A 25,579-nucleotide genomic window follows, 5' to 3' on the forward strand; every position below is an offset into this window, starting at 1 on the left:
ATCCACATGTAACTAGTAAATGACAGGAACCATATTTAACTTGCTTTGAATAGCAGCCACCACCCACTGGACTAAATGCAAATATGACGTAATGAATTCAGTTTCCAACCTCTGAAACACCTATTACCTAACCATAAAAGCTTTCCAATCAACAAGCTCTTCTTGCATGAAAAATCTGGGGTCTCTAAAAATGCCCATTAATTTCTATTTATATCACTGCAGGTGTCTCTGTGTTTTCCCTCTAAATAGTGAACAAATTAAGGACAGAAATATTTTATCCATTGTGGTCCCTTGGGTAGAAGATTCACAGACCTCTACCAATATTACTAATAAAAAATAAAATAATAGTGAAACCATGGCTCACAGCAAAGCACAACATCAACATGTTCTGATTAAATGTCAGTATGCCTCAGGATCAGAAAACTTAGTTCCATACTTCAGTTTATCTACACATTAGTTCTGTGCCCTTGAGCAAGTTATTTAACTTCATTAAGGCTTAGTCTCCTCATCTGTAAAAGAAAACAATATCTATCTTAAAGGATAAAAGGGACAAAAAGATACGTGCAAGAGCTCCTAGCATAATGCTGGCATATCAGAAATCTTGAGTAAATTCAAGCCATTACTTTTTTTTTTTTTCTTTTTTTTGAGACAGAGTCTTGCTCTGTCACCCAGGCTGGAGTGCAGTGGTGCAATCTTGGCTCACTGCAAGCTCTGCCTCCCGGGTTCATGCCCTTCTCCTGCCTCAGCCTCCCCAGTAGCTGGGACTACAGGCGCCCACCACCACGCCCATCTAATTTTTTGTATTTTTACTAGAGACGGGGTTTCACCATGTTAGCCAGGATGGTCTCGATCTCCTGACCTCGTGATCCACCCACCTCGGCCTCCCAAAGTGCTGGGGTTATAGACGTGAGCCACCGCGCCCGTCCACGATTACTATTAAGCCTAAAATTCATGCTATTTATGTGAACGACACTTCTAATCCTTCATCTTCTCTGGTTTATAGACTTTTGGTGAGGTAGAGAAAAAACTGGATTGATGGGGAGTCAGTTTGGGGGAAGAAAGTTTTGTTAACATGTATTAGTAGCATCAGATTATTTGTTTGCTGAAGGTTTCTGCCTAGTTTGAATATTCACCTTGCTGAAATCACCATTTTAAAAATAGCCATATAATTTTGTGTTCATATGCATCTGTGTGTGGGGCCTCCTTCCTGACAGCAGTAACAATACTGTTATAAAAGGAGAAAAAAGGGCAATGATGCAAGTAAACCTGAACCTTTGTACAACAACTAAGATCACTTTCGGCTTCTAAATTTTGCTCACTTTCTCTACAATGCTTCCACCCCAGCGTTAGAAGCTCCAGGCTGGAGCTCTGGTTTTGGAATTTCCCATTGCTGTGGTGTGGGCAAAGTCAACAAGTCTTTCTGGGCTTTGGTTGCACCAGTGAGTGAAGACGGTGGACTGCATGATTTATAATCATTCCTTTAGTTCTAAACTTTAATGATTCTAAGACTACATTTAACTTAAAATCATTAACAGACATATTTTAATTCCTAAATTTTTTCAAACCACTTGATTATTTAAAAAAAAAAAAAAAAATCCTTATTTACTTTTTTCTTACCCCCAGACTTCTAAAAGACTAAGATTTCAGAAACTTTCGTTATCAAGCAAATCATACCTGGACTGGTAAATGATTTAATTATCTATCCCTGCCTTTCTCCACAGTAAGAAGGGCAGTAGAGATGGACTGTGCTTTATCTGCATGTTTTTAGAGGAGCTATGGAAAGAAAAATTAAGTAGTGGAAAAGCTCCCCCGCTTTTTTTTTGTTGTTGAGATGGAGTCTTGCTCTGTTGCCCAGGCTGGCTCAATCTTAGCTCACTGCAGCCTCCGTTTCCCGTGTTCAAGCAATTCTCCTGCCTCAGCCTCCTGAGTAGCTGGGACTACAGGCACGTGCCACAACATCCAGCTAATTTTTGTATTTTTAGTAGAGACGGGGTTTCACCACATTGGCCAGGCTAGTCTCGAACTCCTGATCTCAAGAGATCTGCCCGCCTGGGCCTCTCAAAATTCTGGGATTACAAAAAGCTACACTTCTACATTGAAATCTCTCTCTACTTGAGACTGTGGGATACATCAAAAGACCAAAAGAAAGTTAGGGAAGGTGGGGATAAGCTACAAATTATTCCTTCTTTATACATTTTGTCGACTTTGTTGGACTTAAAATTACAGTTGGCAAACAATTCAAAAAATTAGAACTGCTTGTCAGATATAAAACAAGACAAAACAGGCTATTCTAAGTTTATTAAAAACCATATCTACTCTTTAACTTCTAATGTTTCATACGATACTAACATATGCCAAAGTATGTCAACTGTTACAAATGTTATCAAGAAAAACTGACTTCAAAAAATAAATGATCTAAGTAAAACATGAAGCCTTCGACTGAATCCACAGGAGCTAAAAGAACAAGCAGTTACACCATTTCAAACATAAAAAGCCTAAATGTGTTTGTTTTCCTTTTTATTTTTATGGAAACATTAGGGGGAAACTGGTTTTCTTTGTTCAGTGTTTATTATTTCACCTTTCCTGCATCAGAAACCAAAATACTTTGATAAATGGGAGAGTCTGGTAAACAGACCCTTGAAGATGAGGGCTCAGAACCACTAACTATCGCATTTCCATCACTGTTCATTTTTCATGAAATCACTTAAACACCATAACTCAATTCCTTTGCATATAAAAGGGTAACATAGCAACCTTACTCCAATTCATGCTTATATGGAACCAAAAGAGGGGCCTATGATAAATGCAAACAAGAACGGCTGAGAAACCTGGGAAAGAAAACTGAAAGAAGATAGCTGTTCTTCCCAGAAATACAATCATCATGTTTACTCCACTGATAGTCTACTTGGCCACTCCTATTTTTATTGCTCCAATGGTAGATTATCTCTGCCTGCTGTCAAAACTACTTACAAATACACTTTCTTTTTTCTCCAGAGATCCACAAACACAATTACCAGAAGCAGGCTAAACCACCAAAGTAGTTTTTCCATACCACCCAGAAGAAACGAGGCAGTTCCATTCCTGAACTTAAGACACTCAGCATTAAAAAAGGCCAGTACTTCTTTGTAGCTACCCACACCCAAATGTGCTATAACACAAACTGTTCTTTGTACCTAACATAGTTTCAAGAAAGTATTAAAATAAATAGGCTGATATAAACATGTCTAGTCTGCTTTTTTTTTTTTTTAATCCAAAGGGCTTCCCTGAAGACCAAATTTATCTATGCGATTCCAGGGATAATGAATTCTTTAAAAATGTCTAGAAGAACATAAAAAGCTATCAAATGTAATATACAAGCACAGGCATTACTTAATGAATCTGTGAAATATGAACATACTCATTGCCTTCCATAAAGACACAAGCCCAGATTTGGAATTCCCCTGAACCACCTGGAAGATGAGGGAGATAAAAGTTCATCTCCACCTCTTCATCCTGTTCCCTTCCCCCTTGCTATTTCCCTCCTCAACACACTAACCTTTCTCTTCTTGAAGGCACCATCATATGAGCAAGAGTCACAAAAGCCATTTATTTAACTTCACTGCTGTTTTATTACTGTCACAGTCTCATTTCCTATTACTTTCTATCACATTTTTCATATATTAGAAGCTAAATATGTTCTTGCAGGTGGGCTGGGAAAGTCACTCGCACTCAGTTATGACTACTGCAAAAATGCATTCTGATTTCCAAACACCCTACCGCAAGGTTTCATCCATTCACTGACTGCAGGATGACTGTCTGATTACCTTTATATATCAGGTCATTACAAGAAGTGCAAATGCTTAGGAGAACATAGTGAGCCCTCCTTTTCACCCTCACCACTTCTGCCCTTCCCCCAAAGATTTACACTGGGGACTTTTCTCTAGGACCTAGGTCAGAAATTCACTTTACAAAGCAATTCTCACTGATCCAACTAACTCAAATTTTATAAAAACAAAAATAATCATATCCTTGGCTAAACTTAAGATTTTTAGATTTTTATTATTCAAGAACTTGATGAAAATATGGCAACGGAAAACTAGTTAGCTCTAAAAATAATAATGCAATCTTTTATTCTCCCAAAGTGTGCAAATTTCAGCTATCTCAAAAAAATGTTTTACTAAGCAGGACAGAAACACACACACACACACACACACACACACACATACCTTCTCCTTCTTCCATACATTTTTGTAGTCTATATTTTTTTCTTCTATCTCTGACTAAAAATATGCCTCTAAAAGTGTAGAGTGACAATCTACCATACAAAAGCATACATATGGGCTGGTCGCGGTGATTCATACCTGTAATCCCAACACTTTGGGGGGCTGAGGTGGGCTGATCACTTGAGGTCAGGAGTTCAAGACCAGCCTGGCCAACATGGTGAAACCCCATCTCTATTCAAAGTACAAAAGAATTAGCTGGGCATAGTGGCAGTGTCTGTAATCCCAGCTTCTCAGGAGGCTGAGGCAGGAGAATCTCTTGAACCCAGGAGGCAGAGGCTGCAATGAGCCAAGATAGCCCCACTGCACACCAGCCTGGGTGACAGAGTAAGACTCCATTTCCCAAAAAAAAAAGCATATAGATAAAATATCATTTATCTGCTTTGGCAGGAAATGAGACCAAAGTAATACAGCTGGACAAAACACTGCAATTTAATTCCTAATATTAATTAATACTCTTCATAATACTTATTCCTAATTCCTTTAAAAAAAAATTTTTTTGTTTCTTTTTTTTTTTTCATAGAGATAGGGTCTCAACATGTTGCCCAGGCTGGTCTCGAACTCCTGGGCTCGAGCAATCCTCCTGCCTCAGCCTCCCAAAGTGCTGAGATTACAGGCATAAGCCACCACGCCTGGCCCCTAATTCCTTATTAAAAGCAAAAAAGAAGAGCTTTATCGCCAAGAAAGAAAACCCAATGCTTCTGCTGCAATTTCAAATGCAGGGTAAGTATGCAAACAAACGGATTTGCCAGAACTGTGTGGCTCCGATTCTAACACAAGAAACACAAAGTTAAAGAGGCATACAGATTTTTTATATTTCCTGAGCTGTCTCTGAAAATAACTTACAGGAAAGGGCTGCTGTTGATTATCACTACCAACCCCCACCCTCTAACTATGCATAATCTTATCTGTGCTACGACAACATGGAAATGTTCATAGGCTGTTAGAGTATACTCTAAGCCTTATATTGAAATCCAACAATACCACGAGGTGGTAAATGTAACCAGAGAGAGGTCTTCTAGACTAGGTCTCCTGATTTACAATGAAAATCCCGTAACAGGACTTGTAATGTCATTCAGCAGCTCTTCAAGACCAGTCTCAAATTTAAAATGGGGAGAAACAAAAACCTAGTATTTTCTTTCATCAGAGATGAGAGTATATTGATTCATTTAAAAGAAATAATTTTGAAGTTCAATCTACTTTGAATTCTGGTGCTTGAAGACCAAAAGATAAATCCAAACCTGTCAAATGACAGGCACTTCTGGGAAGAGTTTCAAGGGACAACAATCCACATTTCTGATTCCACTTCCTCTCTTCTCAGTCCCAGTTTGCAATCTGGCTCCTTCTCCAACAGCACCGCTAAAACTGTTCTCACCAACATTAAAAAAAAAACCTCCTAAACACCAGATTGAATCATGCCCACTTAAAAAAGACTCGGTTCAAGTGTTGCCATGTAGGTGATGTTTTCTTTAATACCCTATTCAGGTACAACTAAGAAAAAGACAACTAATTAGTAAAACCGTGTATTATAAACTTCTGTCACCTCACTGGGCAGAAGCTCCTTGGGAGTAGGATCACTTTTCACCTTTGAAAGTACAATGCTTGACATATGGTCGGTATCTGTGAAATAAATAAATTGAGGGTTTGCTAGGTTGCCTAGGAAAACCCAATTATCATACTTTTTCTTTGAAATGTTTATAATAAGAACAAACTGAAACAACAAAGGAAAAACTTGGAATGTTTCCAGGGAAATTTTTCTTTATAGAATCAAGAAATCTGCCTCAATTTCAAGGAGAAAATCCAACATTTGGACACGATTATTTTGTTGATTTGTCCATAACCCTTTAAAATAAGGGTTACAGACAAAGGCTCAAAGGCTCAAATTTCAGGAACTTCTCTCTGAACATCAAACTTCTTAAATAAAAATAGGAGTAAATGGGTACCCATCACCTGAGTATCAACAAGATAGAAAGATCCTTTGCCTGCTGGCTGTTTTATATTTATTATATCTGAAACATTTCAAGGACGATGTCTCAATTATAACCCCAAAATGTCAGAACAATCCAGAGTGGCTCCCAGTTGCACTATCAACAAAACTGCCTCTGAGAACCCAGAGCGGTGACTAAATGATGACCTATGTGGAACACCTAAAGCTATGGTTTCTCCAGCCATGGGAACTTCCCTTCCAGTCTCCTTCATCTTCAGCTTTGGCTGTTTGTCCTTTCTCCTCTGGGGTTTCCCAGTGCCACTCCTTACGCCCCCATCCAGTCTCCTCCTCCGGTTTCTTCTACTCACTTTGCCAGGCATCAGAAACTCAAATTAGCCAAATGATGCAGTTAGCAAAGGAGAATGGAGAGGGAAAGAAGGAAGGGATTGGAATAAGGAGAAAAGGAGGTAAAGAAGCCCACTCCCTACTAATTCCCAGCCACTACCCCACCCTTCCCCCTTATCACTCCTTATCGGTCTTCCACACAGCTCACCCAGCCCCCAGTTTCCTCATTCTTCCTTAGTCATCTCATCCTTCCCACAAACCCTGGGGCCTCAGGCCTTGTAGATTTGCTCCTCTGAGATCCCAGGTGCTTAACCCCACCCTGGCTACCACCTCAGCCCCAGCTTGCATCACAGGGACATACGTGCACGCACACGCACACACCCACCCACACACACAGAGAATTCACCTCCCCTGGGCTGGGGTAGGGAGAGGAGTGGAGGGGAAGATAGGCCAGTAATGGTTAATATAACCAGGGGATTAAACTGAGGACTTTACCACCATTTCAAAACTGTTTCTTTGGGAAATATACTCTGAGTTCCAAATTATCATGAACTTTTAGAACACAGTCCTATTAGGAATTGGGGACTGCCTACAATTACTTCCTGATAAATTGTAAACATGTTGTTTTGTAAATGTTGGCTAGGCATGGTGGCTCACGCCTATAATTTCAGCACTTTGGGAGGCTGAGGCAGGAGGATCTCTTGAGACCAAGAGTTTGAGACCAGCCTGGGCAACAAGGTGAAACCCCATCTCTACAAAAAATACATTTTTGTACAAAAAATACAAAAATTAGATGGGCGTGGTGACACATGCTTGTGGTCCCAGCTACCTGAGAGGCTGAGATGGGAGGATCACTTAACCCCAAGGCTACAGTGAGCAGTGATTGTGCCACTGTACTCCAGCCTGGGCAACAGAGCATGACCCTGTCTCAAAAAAAAAAAAAAAAAAAAAGTAAATGGTAAGCAGTGGACTTACGAAACACCCATATTCTAAAGAAAGCGACCCTATGGGCTATACCAAGCTTGTCAAAAATCTGTTTACTAACCAGAATTTGGTTAGTCACATGTGTAGACTCTAAAAAATTCATGATTCAGTGAATTAGAGCCCTGACCCAGACTTTCTTCCCTGAAGGTTGAGAAACTGTGACACCCTTATGATGACCCAGAGTTCATTTGCATTGTTTCTTATTATTTTAGAACCCCAGTCAATGTACTGGATTTTGAATTAATTATTCTAAGGCACAGGTCTGTATTTTCAACAGCCAGATTACCAAACAGGACCCTTTGAGCTCACCTGAAATGTATGCCTCACTACTCATTTATTTGATCTCAGGGTGTCAAGGTGTCCTCCTCAGGAAGGCTTGAATTTCCTTTCTCCTCTATTCAATGTTGTTTACAAGAGGAACAACCTCCCAGGCAATACTGTGATTCTGACCCTATGACTCAGGGCTTTTGATTCCTCTGGCACATTTTAGTAGTCTCAAGCCTGTTGCAGGCTCCCTGCTCCAGGCCTAAACAAAAGTCTCCTTGGAAAGCGAAATTCAAAAGCAGAGCTCACCCAGCCTTTACCAGGCTGCCCTACTTGAAGGCCTGTAACCTGTCCAAAGCCGCCCTTGGTTTCCTGTGGCCTCCAGAAAGAACTCTCCTTATGCTACTGGCTGGCTGCGTGCATTAACCCCTTCTTACCAGCTTCCACCCAGTCAAGCAGCAGAGCCCTAACAACCTAAGAAGCATACCAGATAAAAAACAAGTTCCAGGATTGGCAGAGATAATGGCAAGCTCTTAGGGTTTAAACCTGATGACCAACAGAAAACACACCCCAATGGCCAAACCTCCAATTTCAAGAAAAAATTGTACTCATTCACAAATAAAGTGACTCAAAAAGAAAAAAATTTATCTTAGGCAAGGATATAGTATATTGTGAAGAAGTCAATCAAACTTATTACACACAAAACAAATATGGAAAAGCATGTTTTTTAAAAAAAAGGATACTACCAATAAAATGGTTCTACAGAGAAAAGCAATTCTGAAAACAGACAATTTGAAATATTTATGCCAAGAACCAGGAATGGTGGCTCATGCCTGTAATCCCAGCACTTTGGGAGGCTGGGATGGGAGGATTACTTGAGCACAGGAGTTCGAGACCAGCCTGGGCAATACAGGGAGATCTTAGCTCTACAAAAAATAAAAAATAAAAATTAGCTGGGTGTGGTGGTATGCACCTGTGGTCCCAGCTACTTGGGAGGCTGAAGGGGGTTGGGTATTACTTGAGCCCAGGAGTTCCAGGCTGCAGTAAGCTTTGACTGTACCACTGTTCGCCACCCTGGGAGACAGAGTGGGACCCTCTCTCCAAAGAGAAAAAAAAAAAATGAAAAATAAGTATTTATGTCAAGGAAGGAGTTTTTTGCCTAGGTACTAATATTTAGGAAGCAGAAATATGAAAACAGAATGCAGCTGGCTGTGAGAAAAATTAGGCAGGGGAGGAAAGTAGCCTTTTTCATGCAAAAGGAGGAAGGGCAGGAAAGACTGACTACGAGTAAAGAAAAATGCTATGAGAATATCTGACAGTTAAAGGAACTTAAAATAATTTACTTTACTTGGTACACTGACTTGCTCGACAATTTTACTTGTTCAATTCACCCAACAATGTTGTTTTTTTTTTTTTTTTTTTTTTTTTTTTTGAGCCTCCATGATATGCTTTGGCTGTGTCCCCATCCAAATTTCATCTTGAATTGTAGTCCCCATAATCCCTATGTGTCATGGGAAGGACTCAGTGGGAGGTAACTGAATCATGGGGGCGGTTCCCCCAGGCTGCTGTTCTCGAGATGGTGAGTGAGTTCTCACAAGATCTGATGGTTCTATAAGGGGCTTTTCAATCTTTCGTTCTGCCCTTCTCCTTGCTGTCCCCATGTAAAGAAGCACGTGTTTGCTCCCCTTTCCTCCATGACTGTAAGTTTCCTGAGGCCTCCCCAGCCATGCTGAACTGTTAATCAATTAAACCTCTTTCCTTTATAAATTACCCAGTCTTGGGTATGTTTTTATTAGCAGCGTGAGAACGCACTAATACCCCCCACTATATGTCAAGTATTTTCTACAAAGTCACATTTTAAGACTTGAATTTCAAAGACCTGAAGTTAGCAGACTAAGAATAATCTAGAGATTTCCAAACGGGTCCATGTGCTTTTTTGTTAAACACAAATATTAGAAATACAATGGAAAAGCTCCCTATGCGACTATGGAGAGAGAAGGGAGAAGGAAGCTGCTGCAGTGGTTGCTCCCTTGGCCTATTTTCACTCATTCTCCTTAGACCCAATCAACATCTACTGATTCTACTAGGCCTCTTGCTTGGCTTTATCCAGGACAAAGAGATGACTAGAACTCTTCATGGAGCTTAAAACCAAATACAGAACATCAGGCATGCCGATAAATAGTTATACACTAAGACAGCCTGAGATGAAAGGATATCACAACATAACTGGGTGGTCACAATAGGAAGTAAACACTTCTGAGTAGGTAATTGTAGAAGCTTCACGAAGCCAAAGACTGAGGGGCTGTATCATCAAGGATGGGCACGATTTTAATAAGAGGGATGGAGTAGGTATTCCACAGGTAGGAAGTGCACATACAAAAGTGAGAAATAGGTGCAGTGCAGTGACTCACACCTGTGATCCCAACACTTTGGGAGGCAAGGGCAGGAGCACTGCTTGACCCCAGGAGTTCAAGACCAGTCTGGGCATGATGGCAAAACGTTGTCTCTACAAAAAACACAAAAATTATTCAGGCATGGTGGCATGCACCTATAGTTCCAGCTACTCAAGGAGGCTGAGATGGGAGGACTGCTCGAGCACGGGGGGTCGAGGCTGCAGTGAGCCATGATCATACACCACTGCATTCCAGCTTGGGTGACAGAGTAAAACCCCATCTCAAAAAATAATAATAATAATTAAATTAAATTATTTTAAAAGTGAGAAATAAAGAGTAGTTACGTGTTTCCTGCATTTTTCCTATATCCACTGGAGGTCACCAATTAGGCATCAACAGGTAAAACGACCAATCTTCAAAAAGTAGTGAACTTCTAAAAATTTGGAGGTTTCACCCGATAAGGGCACCACATGTAAATGCCTGCATATTTCAGTAACTTCAGATTTCTTACACCTAGCAAATAAATGTCATTGAATTGGCCAATTTCCTGCCCCAGGTTTCCTGCTATGACTTCTGAGCTGGTGCCTGGAGGCCCAGGACCTCTCTGTTCCACGCCTTCCTTGTAGCACCTACATTGCCACTGGTTCAAATTCTTTGAATCGGCTACTAAAATAAATTAACTACTTCAAACTTGTATTTGCAAATATCCATTCCAACTGTATGCTAAAAGGAGGCTGCACTTGAGAATAATTTAATATACATTTTCTAAACTATTCCTTCAATCACGTGTTTTTTTCCCCCTGCATATCTAACTCACCAGGCTGTTGAAGGTTAATTGCAATGATGCATGCAAAAGTGTCTGTCTGGCACCTGTTACCTGGAATGCTGATGTCTAGGTCCAAGTTGCAGCTGGCCATCTGGAGCTTCATACGGCTCTTCTACCTCATACACATTTGCATCTGTGTCCTCCACGCTGCTGGAATTCTGCCATTCCAACTCTCGAGTTTTCTGTATAGCCATAATAAACGGTAAGTTCTCATACTCTGGTATTTCCTCATAATGGCGTATATTTTCATACTCCGGTGCACAGAGGCTTGTAACAGACTTGTAAGGTGCCTGAGATGATGACTCCCGGGAGAGCATTTGGTCATCCAAAGACTCAGCTCTCAGACCATTAGCTGCACTGGTCTGGCCCCGGGACTTCTTCCTCTTCTTTTGAGATTCCAGGCTATAGTTTTCTGTGGAATATGCCTTGATGGGCTTACTTCTCTTCTCCTCTCCTACCAACAAGCCTTGCCAATCACTTTCAATCCCCTTCTGCTCCCCACTGGAGAGGTGGCCTGTGGTGGTATCTCCAAGTTGGCTACTCTTGGACCAAAATTTTTGAAAGTCACTCTTCATGAAACAGATGGACAGTTTCATGTTGAGCAACTTTTTAAAAGAGTTTTTCTTTGTAGAGTCTTTGCAAGGCTTAGTGCACTTTTCCACATCCACAGCAGATAACGATTTTGCTCTAGGCTTGGTTAGGGCTGTTGAAGGCTCACTGTTTGACGATAAGGTGACAGACTTTAAGGATTCTGGGTTCCCTGAAAAGGGTAAAATAGGATGAGGTAACTTCCATACTGGCTTTTCTGAAGCCCGTTTAGGCATATCAGAGGAGGATGACACACCACGGTTTTGGGCACACAAATGCTGAAGGTGATTTCTTTCTAGGCCCTTCTCTGAACATTTTTCTTCACTTGAAGGATAAGAACTTTTTTCCACAAGCTCCTCGGAGGCAGCCTTTTTAAGCACTCCTGTAGCAGGCAAGCTGTGTCTTTGAGGTTTTTTGGGGACAATTCGTAGGGAATTTTCCTCTTTTATAACAGATTCCTTTTGCATCTGAGGGGCAGAAACTCCCAGGTTTCTCTCAGATTGCAAATGTTCATTGCAAGTTAATTTGAGCTGCTTAGGCAGGCTCATAGATAAAGTACTACATCTTATAAAACCAGTCCCTTCGTCCACAGCAAGCGACATACTAGAACCATCTACAGTTGTGCTGTCAGAACTCAAATTAGAGTCTGTATCAAAAGAAGGTGCCATCTTTTCAAAGGAAGATGTTTCATGACACATGACTTTCTGTGAATTGACTAAGTCCTGTGCGTCACTGTTGGATTCCATATTCAATTCACTTTTATTTCCCAGCTTCACTGTATCCACCTGCTCCTGCTTACACAAAACATTCTGATGAAGAACACTGATTTTATTCATTTTCAAACTATTTTCAGTGAGACAGGAAGAGCTACTGTCTGAATTCCCTGGTTCTTCGGTGCTTTCACTAGGAGTATCTACACACTTCTGGCGTAACAGACGTGCAGTTCGTGTCTTTCTGGGCTTGGGAGTTGGAAATTTTGGGGTATATGGTAGTAAATGAATTTCTAAGGGACCAAGGTCTTTGACTATTGATTTCTTACTAACTTCATCTGAAGATATAAAAGTACTCCTTTTCCCATTTTCCAGAGCCTCTAGTTCAGATGACTGAAAGCAATTATTGCTTTTTTCACTGTCATCCTGGCAAGTTTCAAAATTTTCACATTCATCACTAGGAAGCTGTAAGTGGCAACTGTGATGATCAGGAACTTTTTCAAAGCTGGATGGGGAAGGTGACAAATCTGTAAACTCAATTCTGAATTGTCCATCTGAATTACAGCCACCATTCATTTCTGGGCTGTCTGTGGACCTGTGCTTCTGTGCAGAAATAAAAGGTGGCATTCGGTGTATTAAGGCATCTTTGAGCTTCTCTTCTAAAATGCTTGCCTTTAAAACAACCCCACCCTGGTTCTTGGCTTTTTCGCCATACAAATCACATTTACTCCTAGTTTGTATAGTCAAAGTCTCATCAATTTTACTATTTTCTAAATTTTCATTCATTTCCAGGGGCTCTAAAACAAGCTGCTTTACACACAAATTCTCTCTATGGCCCATCTTATGGATACACTCAGAACTGCAGGAACACATTGGTGAAATAAAATCACTGCTCTGATCGCCTTCATATTTACAATTAAAGTTGTCAGTGCTTTCAACTAATTCCTGTTTATGCCCTTCCAGGTTCAACATGATTTTCCTTGATGGCGATTGCCCAATGTCTCGAACAGGTGAGCTCTTCAGGACTTTTGGTTTTGGGGCTATTGCTGGTTTCATTTTCTTTGTTGACTGTGGAACACTAGAAATCACAATGTCGGGTTTAGGTGCAATAGGAGGTGGAGTTGGCTTATTATTTGCCACAATAAACTTGGGCTTGGGGGCCACTGGTGGCTTCTTCATCTCTAGAAAGGAAAAAATAATAATTTGATGTCAAAACAACCAAAGCACAAAATGATACATGATTAAATTTGATAGCATTTTTTACTTTTACCAATATGACCTTGCCTTTTACTGAGTATATTACGCTATATAGTATCAATATTACTCCTGAAAATTCCTTAAATTGTCCTTCAATTCCATACATAGCTTTGGGTCTATTGTACATTTTTAAATAAATCCAATATGGTTTGTTTCTCCAACTTTGGAACTGGTTTCCATATCTTTCTTTTTTTTCTCTTCTTTTTTTTTTTTTTGATGGAGTCTGGCACTCTGTTGCCCAGGCTGGAGAGCAGGGGCGCGATCTCGGTTCACTGCAACCTCTGCCTCCCGTGTTCAAGTGATTCTCCTGCCTCAGCCTCCTGAGTGGCTGGGATTACAAGTGTGCACCACCACATCCGGCTAAGTTTTGTATTTTTAGTAGAGACAGGGTTTCACCATGTTGATCAGGCTGGTCTCGAACTCCTGACCTCGTGATCCACCCACTCGGCCTCCCAAAGTGCTGGGATCATAGGCATGAGTTACTGGTGCCCAGCCCATCATATCTTTCATTGACAATAAACGAAATAATTGACTTCAGTTTGGGACCCACATAGTAGTTCTTCAATTCATTTGCCAAGTGCTGAAAGTTGAATTTGCCTCAGTTAAATGTAGGATGCAACTCTTTAAAATTCTCATGTGAATAAGCAGTAGTAGTCTTCTATCTCAAGGATAATATAATTGAGTTGCATAAATGCCTTTTATCAATGATCTGTCCACCTCAATAGATAGAACCCCAAAACAATCTTTAAAAAGGAAGACAGAAATCAGAATTTTTCTAAACTTAAAAACAGAAAATTAATTATTTGGTATTATTTAAGGCACATAATAAACCTGGTATTTCTTTCTGCAAGAGTAATTGGCTGAGAATTTTCATTATATTCCTTCACAGAGCTCTATTCTTTAAAAAGTCACATGTCTAGGCCCTACCCCAGAGTGAACCAGTTAGAGTTTTTAGGGACATCTGTATATCTTTTAAGTTCCACAGGTGATTATGTTGTTTATTCCTCATTAACATCCACTGTTCTAGTACATTTAAAAGATAACCACAATTTCTAGTCTAGCAATTCTTCCTCAACATTATATATAAGGTTTTAAACTAACACCTATTATACAATGCTGCATCGGTACAGATCTGCTCCTATACTATAGGAACTTAATAAAAGCTTTACACAAAAGACCTATAAAGTGAAAAGATAAATAAAGCCTGTATATCTGTAAGTTCCTTTACGTTCTTCCACCTTCATTGTCATATTATTGACCATATTTCCCCAAGGAGACATGAGATAAAAAATATTTTATCTTTTACGTTTATATTTGTTCCTTTGACAGGATCTAACACTTAATAAAACTTTAATTTACTGAAAAAACTTTTCAAAATATCTGCTGCAAAGGACTGCTGGACATTGTTTAATTACTTGACTAGACAGGAGCTCTGATATTTCATTTGGTGATGATTTCCTCTTGAACAAAGGAAATTAGTCACAACACTTGGGAAGCTATTACACGGAACTGAGTTTTTTTAAAAAAAGAGGAGTACTTTGGGAGGCCGAGACGGACGGATCACGAGGTCAGAAGATCGAGACCATCCTGGCCAACACGGTGAAACCCCGTCTCTACTAAAAAATACAAAAAACTAGCAGGGCGAGGTGGCGGGCGCCTGTAGTCCCAGCTACTCGGGAGGCTGAGGCAGGAGAATGGCGTAAACCCAGGAGGTGGAGCTTGCAGTGAGCTGAGATCGCGCCACTGCACTCCAGCCTGGGCGACAGAGCAAGACTCCGTCTCAAAAAAAAAAAAAAAAAAAAAGAGGAGTAGGGTGCTCTACTTCCTTTTACCAACCAAAGAAGAATTCCCTAAATCTCTACTTCCGTGTGTGCAATAAAGATTATATGATGATACATGTCTGCTCACTCAATTTCTAGGTATAATGTCATCATCAATAAAAAAAAGAATTATTTTCAAAATAATACAAATTCCTATATTACATAATTTCAGTTAACCGTTCAATAAGCATAGTTAATTTTGTCTGAGGTTTTTTTTAGGCAGAAAATAACTGAAAAACCCTTCAAATCCTAGTGAGAAACCTAGCTGTAAATGTCTATTAAATTAAACCCTCCATTTATTAAGTCAAGTCTTAAAAGAAAATATGAATGCCTTAGGTCTCTTCCCAACTGCCCATCTTACTCAATAAAAACTGACAGATTGTCAAGTTGATTTCATTTCTGTAACCATTATCAAAACATCCTACCTCTGGATTTTTAAAAGAATTTTTTAAAAATTAGTTTTGACAGCCTGGCACAGTGGCTCATGCCTGTAATCCCAGCACCTTAGGAGGCCAAGGTGGGAGGATTGCTTGAGCTCAGGAATTGGAGACCAGCCTGGGCAACACAGTAAGACCCCGTCTCCATAGAAAAACAAAAAAATAGTTTTGTAAAATAAAGAGTTCTTGAGATTGGCTGTACAATGTGAATGTACTTAACACTTCTGAACTATACATTTAAAAATGAGTGAGATGGTAAATTTATCTTATGTGCTATTTTACCACAGTTGGAAGAAAACTTCATCTCATCAAATTAATCTTTTACTTTCTAAATCTTAGAACCTTGTCAGAAACTTCAGGGTCATTTAAGTATCATTTTATAAAAATCTCTGGCACCAATTTTACTCTTTTTAAAAAATGTGCTTTGTACACAAATCTGCTTCCAAGAGATATAAATTCCTGTTCTAGTGTCACAGAAATTCAATTAACTACGTATGAGCTGGAGTTGATTCCCAATAAATATAGCAAAGCCCTATCATGTACATAAAGCCCTCAACGCCTACTCACTGAATTCAATTAATAACTGTGAACTTGGGCTTGCCACTGTTAGTTAACTGTGTATTGAAGGAAGTCAAAGACATAACTCAGGGAGCTGGCTAACCTAACTGTGGGCCTTGTGCAGACCTGGCTGCCTCACTTTCCTTCCTTATAAATGGGGGAGTTGAACAGGCCTCTAAAGCCCATAGGAAGCTGAGATGATAACTTCTGAAATGCTCATATCAGGAGAACTTTATGTACTATGGCCTCTTTCTCCTGCGTTGATGTTTTTTCAGTGCACCTTTGTCTGTGTTCAGCATAAGACGCAAGCTCCAGAAGGGCAGGCACTTTGTCTCATTCACTGAGGTATCCCAGTGCTAACAACAGGGCCTGGGAATAATCACAGCTGCCACATATACATACTCTTTAATATGTCTCCATAACAGAAAATTTCTTCTCTAAAAATAATCACATTCAAAAACATACATCCATTTTAATGTAGAATAATATTTTGAAAAGTTAGCAGGAATCAATTTCAACAGGATTATGGAATAATTCTTTAATTATTAATGGCAACAAGTGTTCAACTAAGTCACTGGTATAGCAATATCCAAAATGCTTCATTATTTTTTTTTCATGGCTCTATTTTGGAAGAAACACAACTCAAAAAATAATAAGCCATTATATTATGGTCTGCTCCAAAGTCAAACTCTTGAAGTAAGTTCATGACGTTTGGCAACAAATCCAGCACCTTTGGATCTTAATACTGTATCAACAGTCAGACCCAAAGCTTCTTAGAGCAAAGCAGCAAATCTTTTATTTACACAGCTGTTTGGCTCCAGGGAAATATAAGGTAAGAAAGTAAAGCACTAGTACCATTTTACTAACTATTACAAACATATTCGTCATCTGTTACACACAGATGGCTGTGGTTCACGTGTACACTCTCTGGCTACTGGACCAGCCAAAATGCAAAGCACAGACAATGAGATAGTGACCTGTACATGTTCAAAAGGACACAAAATATATACCTATATATACCTATAATTCTCTCTCCCTTTTTCTTTATTTTTTTTGAGACAGAGTCTTGCTCTATCACCCAGGCTAGAGTGCAGTGGCTCGATCTCTGCTCACCACAACCTCTGCCTCCCGGACTCAAGCAATTTTCATCTCAGCCTCCCGAGTAGCTGGGACTACAGGCGCATCCCACCACACCTGGCTAATTTTTGTATTTTTAGTAGAGACACGGTTTTGTCACGTTGGCCAGTCTGGTCTCAAACTCCTGACCTCAAGTGATCTGCCCGCCTTGGCCTCCCAAAGTGATGGGATTACAGGCGTGAGCCACCACACCCAGCCTCTCCTTTTTCATATACAGCTTAAAATAATTCTGAAATATCCACCAAGGGCAGATTCTTTTATAGATGCAGAAAAACAAAGCAAGCTTTTCTGCTGGATATATATAACCTAGATGTTCTACAACATTCCTTTTATTTTCTTAGACCAACCCTTCCAAATACCACAGATTAGATTCAAAAACAAAAATCCCCTCCCTTAACTTCAAATAACCTTCCTAAACGTTTCAATGAATTTGACTATTGTTCCCAAAAAGCACCATAATCAGCTTGTAAGAACTATGTATACATATAAGAATGGGTAGAAATAAAACCCCAGTTCTCTTCCATATTCCCCATCTAGACACCAGAAAGAATTATAATAAATCCAACAGATGGGTGAGCAAAAAAGTAGTTGATGCTTCTCAGCCAGCCATGCTAAAAACCAACCAACTCTGCTAGACACAGGAAGTGTCCCACTTTAAACACCACAAAAATTTCTGTGGATTTATTTAATTGTAAAGTTGATAAAATACAAAAATAGCTTGCATTATTTTAGGATAATTCAAATGCAAGAATCATGAACTTCCAGTCTGGGCCCTGGAAATCGGGTTTATATAAATGTCAAATTACATGCTTCTGTGCCTGTTCCTTATAAACTGTTAAGACTGGAACTGAAAACTGATACATATAAGATACGGTTATTTTAAATACATTTGACACCTCCAAAAAGGAAAGAACTAAAACTGGCTGGAAGGATTTTAAAATTTCCAACTACTTTTAATTTAAATCAATTTCTTGAACGAAGGTAAGGCACAGAAATTTAGGATGAAAATAATTTACCTTATGTAAGTATAAAGCCTCCCTTTGGTAAAGAAAAGAGAGTTTATAAAGATATCTCATATATATGCATATAACATCAAAAAGGAAAGACCTACCCAACACCTACTTCTTGCTTTCTTCTCCTATTGGCTAACTTCTTGTTTCGTTTGTTGTAATCTGAGCACACGGAGCAATGCAATACTACAATATATCTAGGCTTTAGAAATGTAAAATCAGAACATTTGAGTGCTGTTTGACAGTTTCAAGTTGCAAGAATTTTAAACAAAGGCCAAGAAAAGCAATGAAAATTTAATCTGATACTTAAGTGCTGATTCTAGAAGTAACTTTGAGAGGAAGCTTAAACTATTTCACTATAAAATTTCTAACGAAAGTTTGTTTCAACGTGGACAAAAACGTAAAAGAATCCATAACACTCTACTTAATACATAAGTTCTGGTTTAAAAATTAACCTATGTACTTATAAAGTGATCGTAACACCACTTTGGTAATTATTTTGTAAAACAGAAATTGTTCCTTAAGCATGTTCAGAAACACAACGTCTAGAATTGCTGAAAATCCACACAAAGATAGAGGCTTTGTCATTTTGATCAAGGGGAAAGAACTATGGGAGGCAGACAGAAAATAAAGCTTTGTTTACCCTAATCAGGTAGAAACAAACAAAGTATCTGTAATTCGGTGCAGACAAGCAAACAAACAAACAACAAAAAAACAAAACTCAACAATCTCAACTCCTCTGCTTCTCAGGTAACAGAGGTAAAATCACCAGGAGATGACAATGTCTACGTCTCTTTAAAATGGGTAAAAGGTTTACCAGCAGATACAAGGTTGAAAGCGACTCACTTAGTGGCCAAATTGAACACACTGAGAACACTGCCTTTGCCTATAATAACTGATTTATTAAGTTGGGAATCTACACTATTTTCACATGCAAAGGCGAAGTCCGCGCGCTGCTGGAGAGATGAGCGAACGCCCTTCACACATCGCGTTTCACCTGGTGCAGAGCCCCCAGCAGAATCCCCCTTGGAAGGGAGGTCCCGAGAAATCCCGAGTTTCCAAACACCACCTCTGGGCAGGAAAAGACGAGAAATCCGGGAGCGAACCCCATTAGCTCCGAGCTTGCCGAGGTGCTCGGCAAAGGTACGGGACACACAACTCGCCCATCCCGGCGGAGAAAGTTGCTCGCGAGCCCAAGCCTAGCAGCGCTCGCCACAAACTTTCCAGCGGCAGCGCGAGCGCCTTCACTTACCGGCTGCTGAAGTCATGATTCCCCGGTGCAGCTCGCTTCCCCGCTCGGCCCCTCAATCCATGTTCCCCTTTCAGTCCATTGTTTCCACAGTTTGGGCAGAAGAGAAAAGCCCCCACAGCGCCCACATTCCGTCCCGCCGCCCCGCGGCGCAGCCTGAGCGCCACACAAAGGACGCGGCCGGCTCCAGCGACCCTGCAGCGCTCCCGGGCGCGAGCCGCCGGGGGCGGGCGGGCGAGCACGAGCGCCGCCCCGTAGAGCTCCAGGCGGACGGCCAGGCGCGGGCACGAGCAGTGCTCACTTCGTCTCCACTGGCGCGTGCCCTTCTCGGGCTCCAAAAATCAGCAGTGCTGCGGGCGCCCCCTGCTAGTCGCGGCCGTAAAAGGCAGACAAAAGCCCTAGTCTTCTCCAATCGGAAGGCTCGAGATTCCGCTCGCTCCCGCCTCTCTCGCGCACACGCTCACGCTCTTCTCCAATAAGCGGGCTTGAAAAGTGGGCGTCGGCGGCGAGGCATGTTGGGAATTGTAGTTTTCTAAACCCACGAGACGAGCAGGAGCTGGAGCTCCGTGCCGCGCGTTCTCCCGCCTTCATTTCCCATCGTGCTGAGGCGGGTGGCATGGCGGAGAAGGATGACACCGGAGTTTGACGAAGAGGTGGTTTTTGAGGTAAGGGGAAAATGGCGGTGGGTGTGGATTGCCTTTGTTTGAGAAGGACGAGACGGAAAGCGAGGAGGCAAGGCTAGGGATCGGGTGACGCGCTCCAGCTGGCCTCGACTACCGAACCCCAGCGATTTCAGGGCCTAGTGTCCGTCGTCGCCTGACAGGTGTAGCCAGAGGCGCCCTGTCCGTGGCCGGCCTGTATCTCAGGCCCGCCCAGAATTCCCAGACGGTGCCCGGTTGCCAGGCCCTGGGCTGGAGCAGTGTCTCTTCCTTCCTAGGAATGGATGTGCCGCGCGGAGACTGCGCCCGGCTGGGGCGGGGCCGAATGGTGCGTTTTAGATAGTCACAACTTAGCCTCCTCCTTTTCCATCCGCGATTTTTTTGGGTCAGTATCTGGAAATGCTTCGGGTCACTGTTCACCGTCAAGGCGTGGCTGTCGGAATGAAGGCAGCAGGTGCCGGTTTTCTAACAAGGTTTAAAGTCTTTATGTGGGACCTACTGTCGGTGGTTGGGGCCAGGGCGTCTCAGCATCTAGATTCGATTCTTTTGTCCTTTGCTGTTGCGCTAGGTGTAGCCAGTTCTTCTGACTCGAGGCTCTAGATGTGAGTGCTTTTGTGTGGGACTATTTTAAGACGTTCTCTGCCATCTTGAATGAAAAAAATCGGGCGAGTGTTTTTGATGCCATTTTTTCCATCAGACACAGGTCAAAACTCGCACCCCTGTATATACGTGTATTGCATGTGTACGCTTTACTTTCATTCATCCAACTAGATTTTAAGAAAATTTAAAAATGGAGTGACCCATGCCATACAGTGAGAGAGCGAGGCACAGACAGGACAGAATGTTAAATGTTGAAATATGTACAAACCGTCATTGAAGGATTAGTTTCTGTTCTTGCGGCCTCCCAGAGGCTACACCCAGTACGCGATATCTGAGGTGAATCTTTAACTATGAATTGGATTAGAAAAACCGACAGGGGAAAATGTATTACAGGGAAAGAGAACTGAGTATGCCAGGCTTGGGAAGTGTGAAAGTACCTGGCGTGCATTTTTAGGGGGCGGGGTGTGGAGGGTGGCTATGTAAAGTGGCTTGATGTGGCTGGAATTTAGAAGCAATGGAAAATGTGGCCATTTTACCGAAATGAAGAGTCTAGATATGAGGCGTTCATTAGGGAAGACAAGGGCCTGAATTTTGGAAATGAGAGACGTAATGGAATAATGGCTTGGACAGACACTTGTTAGTTAAAATCGATTCAATGTTTATAGATTAATGTGGTAGCTGAAGGAGAGAGAAATAGATTTCTAGAGTAAGGGTAACTGATGGATGTATTTTTTTAATACATTATTTTTGACTTCTGAATGTAATAGTAATATATGCTCAAGGAACATTTTATTATAGAAAATAAACCCCCAAGTTAAAATCACCCATTATCCCACCACCCAAAGATGGTCACTATTAACAATATGGTATGTGTTCTCATAGACTTTATTTGTATGTAAATGTGTGTTTATGTGTGTGTAATGTTTTAGCCTCTATATTAAGACACAATATGTGTGTGATATTTTTTAGAACAAAAGGTATACCACATAGAATTTTGTATATATTTTTCACTTTATCATGAATCTTTTCCCATTCATCATTCTTTGAAAACATTAATATCCCCTCATGTGTATCATAATATAACCTTTATTTTTCAAAATACCATTGTAATCAGCCGTGATATAAGCCCATCTTTAACTACAACTCTGATTTTCTTCAGAATAATATTTAGAAGTAGAACTAGTGGGTCAAAGAATATGAACATTTAAGACTTACACAGATAGGTTATACCAATTCAGGTTTCCATTAAAAATAAGAGAGTATTGGTTTCACCAAATCCTCAACAACAGCCTTAACAGTTTCTTTTAATCTTTGCTAATTTGGTAGGCAAAAATAACATTCCATTGTTTTAATTTACATTTTGTGCATTTGTACATTAGCCATTTTTATTTCTTTGAACATTTCTCTTCATATTTGTTGCTCATTTTCTTATTAGCTGCTAGCTTTTAAAAAACTGACCTGCGTGAGTTCTTCATATATTACTAAGCCTTTATCATACTTGCAGAAAAATTTCCAGTTTGCTGTTTGTTTTCTTTTTGTTATACACAATTTTTATTGCAGTATAATTTATAGAAGGACAGGGCACAAATCACAAGTGTGCGGATGGTTATATTTTCACATGTTGAGCACACCCATGTAACCAGCACCCAGATCAAGAAACAGGACAGGTCGGGCATGGTGGCTCACACCTGTCATCTCAGCACTTTGGGAGGCTGAGGCAGATGGATCCCTCGACCCAGCAGTTTGAGACTAGCCTGACAGCATGGCGAAACCTGATCTCTACAAAAAATACAAAAATTGTCTGGGCGTGGTGGAACGTGCCTGTAGTCCCAGCTACTGGGGAGGCTGAGGTGGGAGAATCACTTGAGCCTGGGTAGGTTAAGGCTGCAGTGAGCCATGATCGCACCACTGCACTCCAACCTGGATGACAGAGCCAGACTCTGCCCCCAAAAAATAAAAAATGAAAAAGAAACAACATCACCGGCACACCAGAAGCTCCCTCCTGGTCCTTTTCCATCACTATTCCCTACCCCAAAATGACCACTCCTTAAACGTAATAACCTAGATTAATTTTGTCTATTTTTATTGTTTAGACACTGTACATTTCTATTTATATACTCTCTTATTTCTGACTTTTTTTTTCCTCTCTGGCTTTGTGAGATTCGTCCATATTATTAACATGAGAATTTTTATTTCTGCATAGCATTCCATGTGAATATATGATCATTTTTAAATTCATTCTTCTGTTGATGGTCATTGAGTAGTTCCCAGGTTTAAACTAGTGCTACTGTGAACCTTTTCATATGTGTTTGGTTAAACATATTTCTGGTGGATATGTATGTAGATATGGAATTTCTGGGTCATAGCAAATACATAAATATTTCTGTAGATATTGCCAAACTTTATTCCAAAGTGGTTATACCAGTTTATTCTCCAGCCAGGAAGGTATGAGAGGTCCCTTTGCCCCACATTCTCATCAACACTTGCTAATTTTAGTGTTTTTCTTTTTGTGATTCTAGTGTTTATGTCTTGGTATCTCCTTGAAGTTTTTAGTTTGTATTTCCTTGATAAAGATATTAAGATTTTTAATGTGTTTTTTAGCCAATTGTATATCCATTTTGTGAAGCCACATCAAATTTCTTGCATTTTTTTCTATTGGGTTGTCTCTTTTTCTTACTGATTTGAAGGAATTCTTTACCTACACTGGATACAAGCCCTTTGTTAGAGACGCAGTTGGCCCTCCTTATCTGAGAGTTCCACATCTGCAGATTGGACCAACCGTGGCTCACGCCTGTAATCCTAGCACTTTGGAAAACTGAGCCAGGAGGATCACTTGAGACTAGGAGTTCGAAACCAGCCTGGCCAACATGGCGAAACCCCGTCTCTACTAAAAAATACAAAAACTAGCTGATAGTGGCATGCACCTGTAGTCCCAGCTACTTTAGAGGCTGAGGCATGAGAATCGCTTGAACCCAGGAGGCGGACATTGCTCTGGGTGACAGAGTGAGACTCCATCTCAAAAAAAAAAGGAATACTCAGGCCCAGTAAGGTGGCTCATTCCTATAATCCCAGCACTTCGGGAGGCTAAGGCGGTAGTATTGCTTGAAGCCAGGAGTTTGAGACCAGCCTGGCCAACATTAACAAGACCCTGCATCTTAAAAAAAAAAAAAAGAAAAAAATTAACCAGATGTGGTGATGCATGCCTGTAATGCCAGCTACTCCAGAGCCTGAGACAGAAGATTGCTTGAGCCCAGGAATTTGAGGCTGCAGTGAGCTACATTTCCAGCCTGGGTGACAGAGTGAGACCATATCTCTAAATAAATAAATACTCAAAAATATTCAAAAAATAATACAAATAAAAAACTTTACAGGATAACAACTATATAGCGTTCACATTGTATTAGGTATTACAAATAATCTACAGCTGACTTAAAATATGTGGGAGAATGTGTGTATGTTATATGCATATATTATGCCATTTTATATAAGGGACTTGAGCATCCGTGGACTGGGTATTTGCCCTAGTCCTGTGACCAATTCCCCATGAATAAAGAGACGACTGTATATACCTCATATATCTTACCTTGGGCTATTTGTGGCTTCTGCACACTTTTAGTCGTGTCTTTCAATGAACAGAAGCTCTTTATTATAATCCAATTAAACCTTATTCTTTTATGATTAGTGCTGTTAAAAAAAATTTGCCTGTTCTAAGGTCACAAAGATATTTTCTTTAAAAGCTTTATTTGACCTTTTCCCATTTAGATCTGTCATCCATCTGGTGCTGATTTTTGTATGGTAACAAGTGAAGATCAACTTTTTTTTTTTTTCCCCATATGGATGTCCAGTTGACCTGGCACCATCACTGAGCAGATCATTTTTTCCCCCACTGAACTGTAGTGTTGCCTTTGTCATAAATCAGGGAACCTTTTATGTGTGAATCGCCTTCTGTACCCTTTCTTATTTGCCATTGATCATTTTGTCTATTCTTGTGTTAATACCACTTTATTTTAATTACTTTATTTTAATTATTATAATTTAAAAAATAGGTTTTAATATCTGATAGCATAAGACCCTTCAGCTGTATTTTTTCTTCAAGATTGCCTTTGGCTATTCTTGGCCCATTATATTTCCATATAAATTTTAGATCAGCCTGTCAGTTTTTGGGGGGGGGGGGGAAGAGACCTACTGAGACTTTGATTGAAATTGCTTTGAAGCTATAAATTACTTTGGGGAAACTTAACATCTTTACAATATTGAATCTTCCAATCTATGAACATTTATTACTTGCCTTCTAAATGAGTCAGGCAACTTCCCATTTCATTCTGTGCTCTGGGACTGATTTTACAAAATGAGAATTTTCTGTTTCTTCAGGGTATAGCTAAATTGGCCTTACCTGGGAAAAAGAGACTGAATGTTGTCTATCAGTTCAATGTCTTTTATGGTTATTGCTCAGGTACAATTTTCTATTTTGGTAACTTTTTTATTCTGAAAGGCAGTGTAATATAGTTAAAGATATGGGCTCTGGAGCTGGATAACCTAAGAAATCCTAGGTCAGC

General features: G+C 40.4%; 2 protein-coding genes across 9 annotated transcripts in view; one reads left to right on the forward strand and one right to left on the reverse strand.

Annotated features, from left to right (window-relative positions):
- FGD6 (FYVE, RhoGEF and PH domain containing 6) overlaps positions 1-19,912 on the reverse strand; it is a 137,448-nt gene extending 117,536 nt beyond the window's left edge. For all 3 annotated transcript variants that reach the window (XM_037996690.2, XM_008004289.3, XM_073021004.1), the window contains exons 1-2: positions 19,768-19,912; positions 11,050-13,477 (exon numbers count right to left, since the gene is read on the reverse strand). In XM_037996690.2, coding sequence (XP_037852618.2) covers positions 11,050-13,477; positions 19,768-19,783 — 2,444 coding nt within the window. In that variant the 5' untranslated portion in view covers positions 19,784-19,912. The remainder of the gene's footprint in view (positions 1-11,049; positions 13,478-19,767) is intronic.
- Positions 19,913-20,300: 388 nt separating this feature from the next.
- VEZT (vezatin, adherens junctions transmembrane protein) overlaps positions 20,301-25,579 on the forward strand; it is an 81,340-nt gene continuing 76,061 nt past the window's right edge. For 2 of the 6 annotated variants that reach the window (XM_073021008.1, XM_008004279.3), the window contains exon 1: positions 20,301-20,429. In XM_073021008.1, coding sequence (XP_072877109.1) covers positions 20,394-20,429 — 36 coding nt within the window. In that variant the 5' untranslated portion in view covers positions 20,301-20,393. The remainder of the gene's footprint in view (positions 20,430-25,579) is intronic. The other 4 variants (XM_073021017.1, XM_073021018.1, XM_037996680.2 and 1 more) reach the window with 2 other exon arrangements.

Source organism: Chlorocebus sabaeus, chromosome 11 (genome assembly GCF_047675955.1).
Source record: "Chlorocebus sabaeus isolate Y175 chromosome 11, mChlSab1.0.hap1, whole genome shotgun sequence".
Classification (NCBI taxonomy): Eukaryota; Metazoa; Chordata; class Mammalia; order Primates; family Cercopithecidae; genus Chlorocebus; species Chlorocebus sabaeus.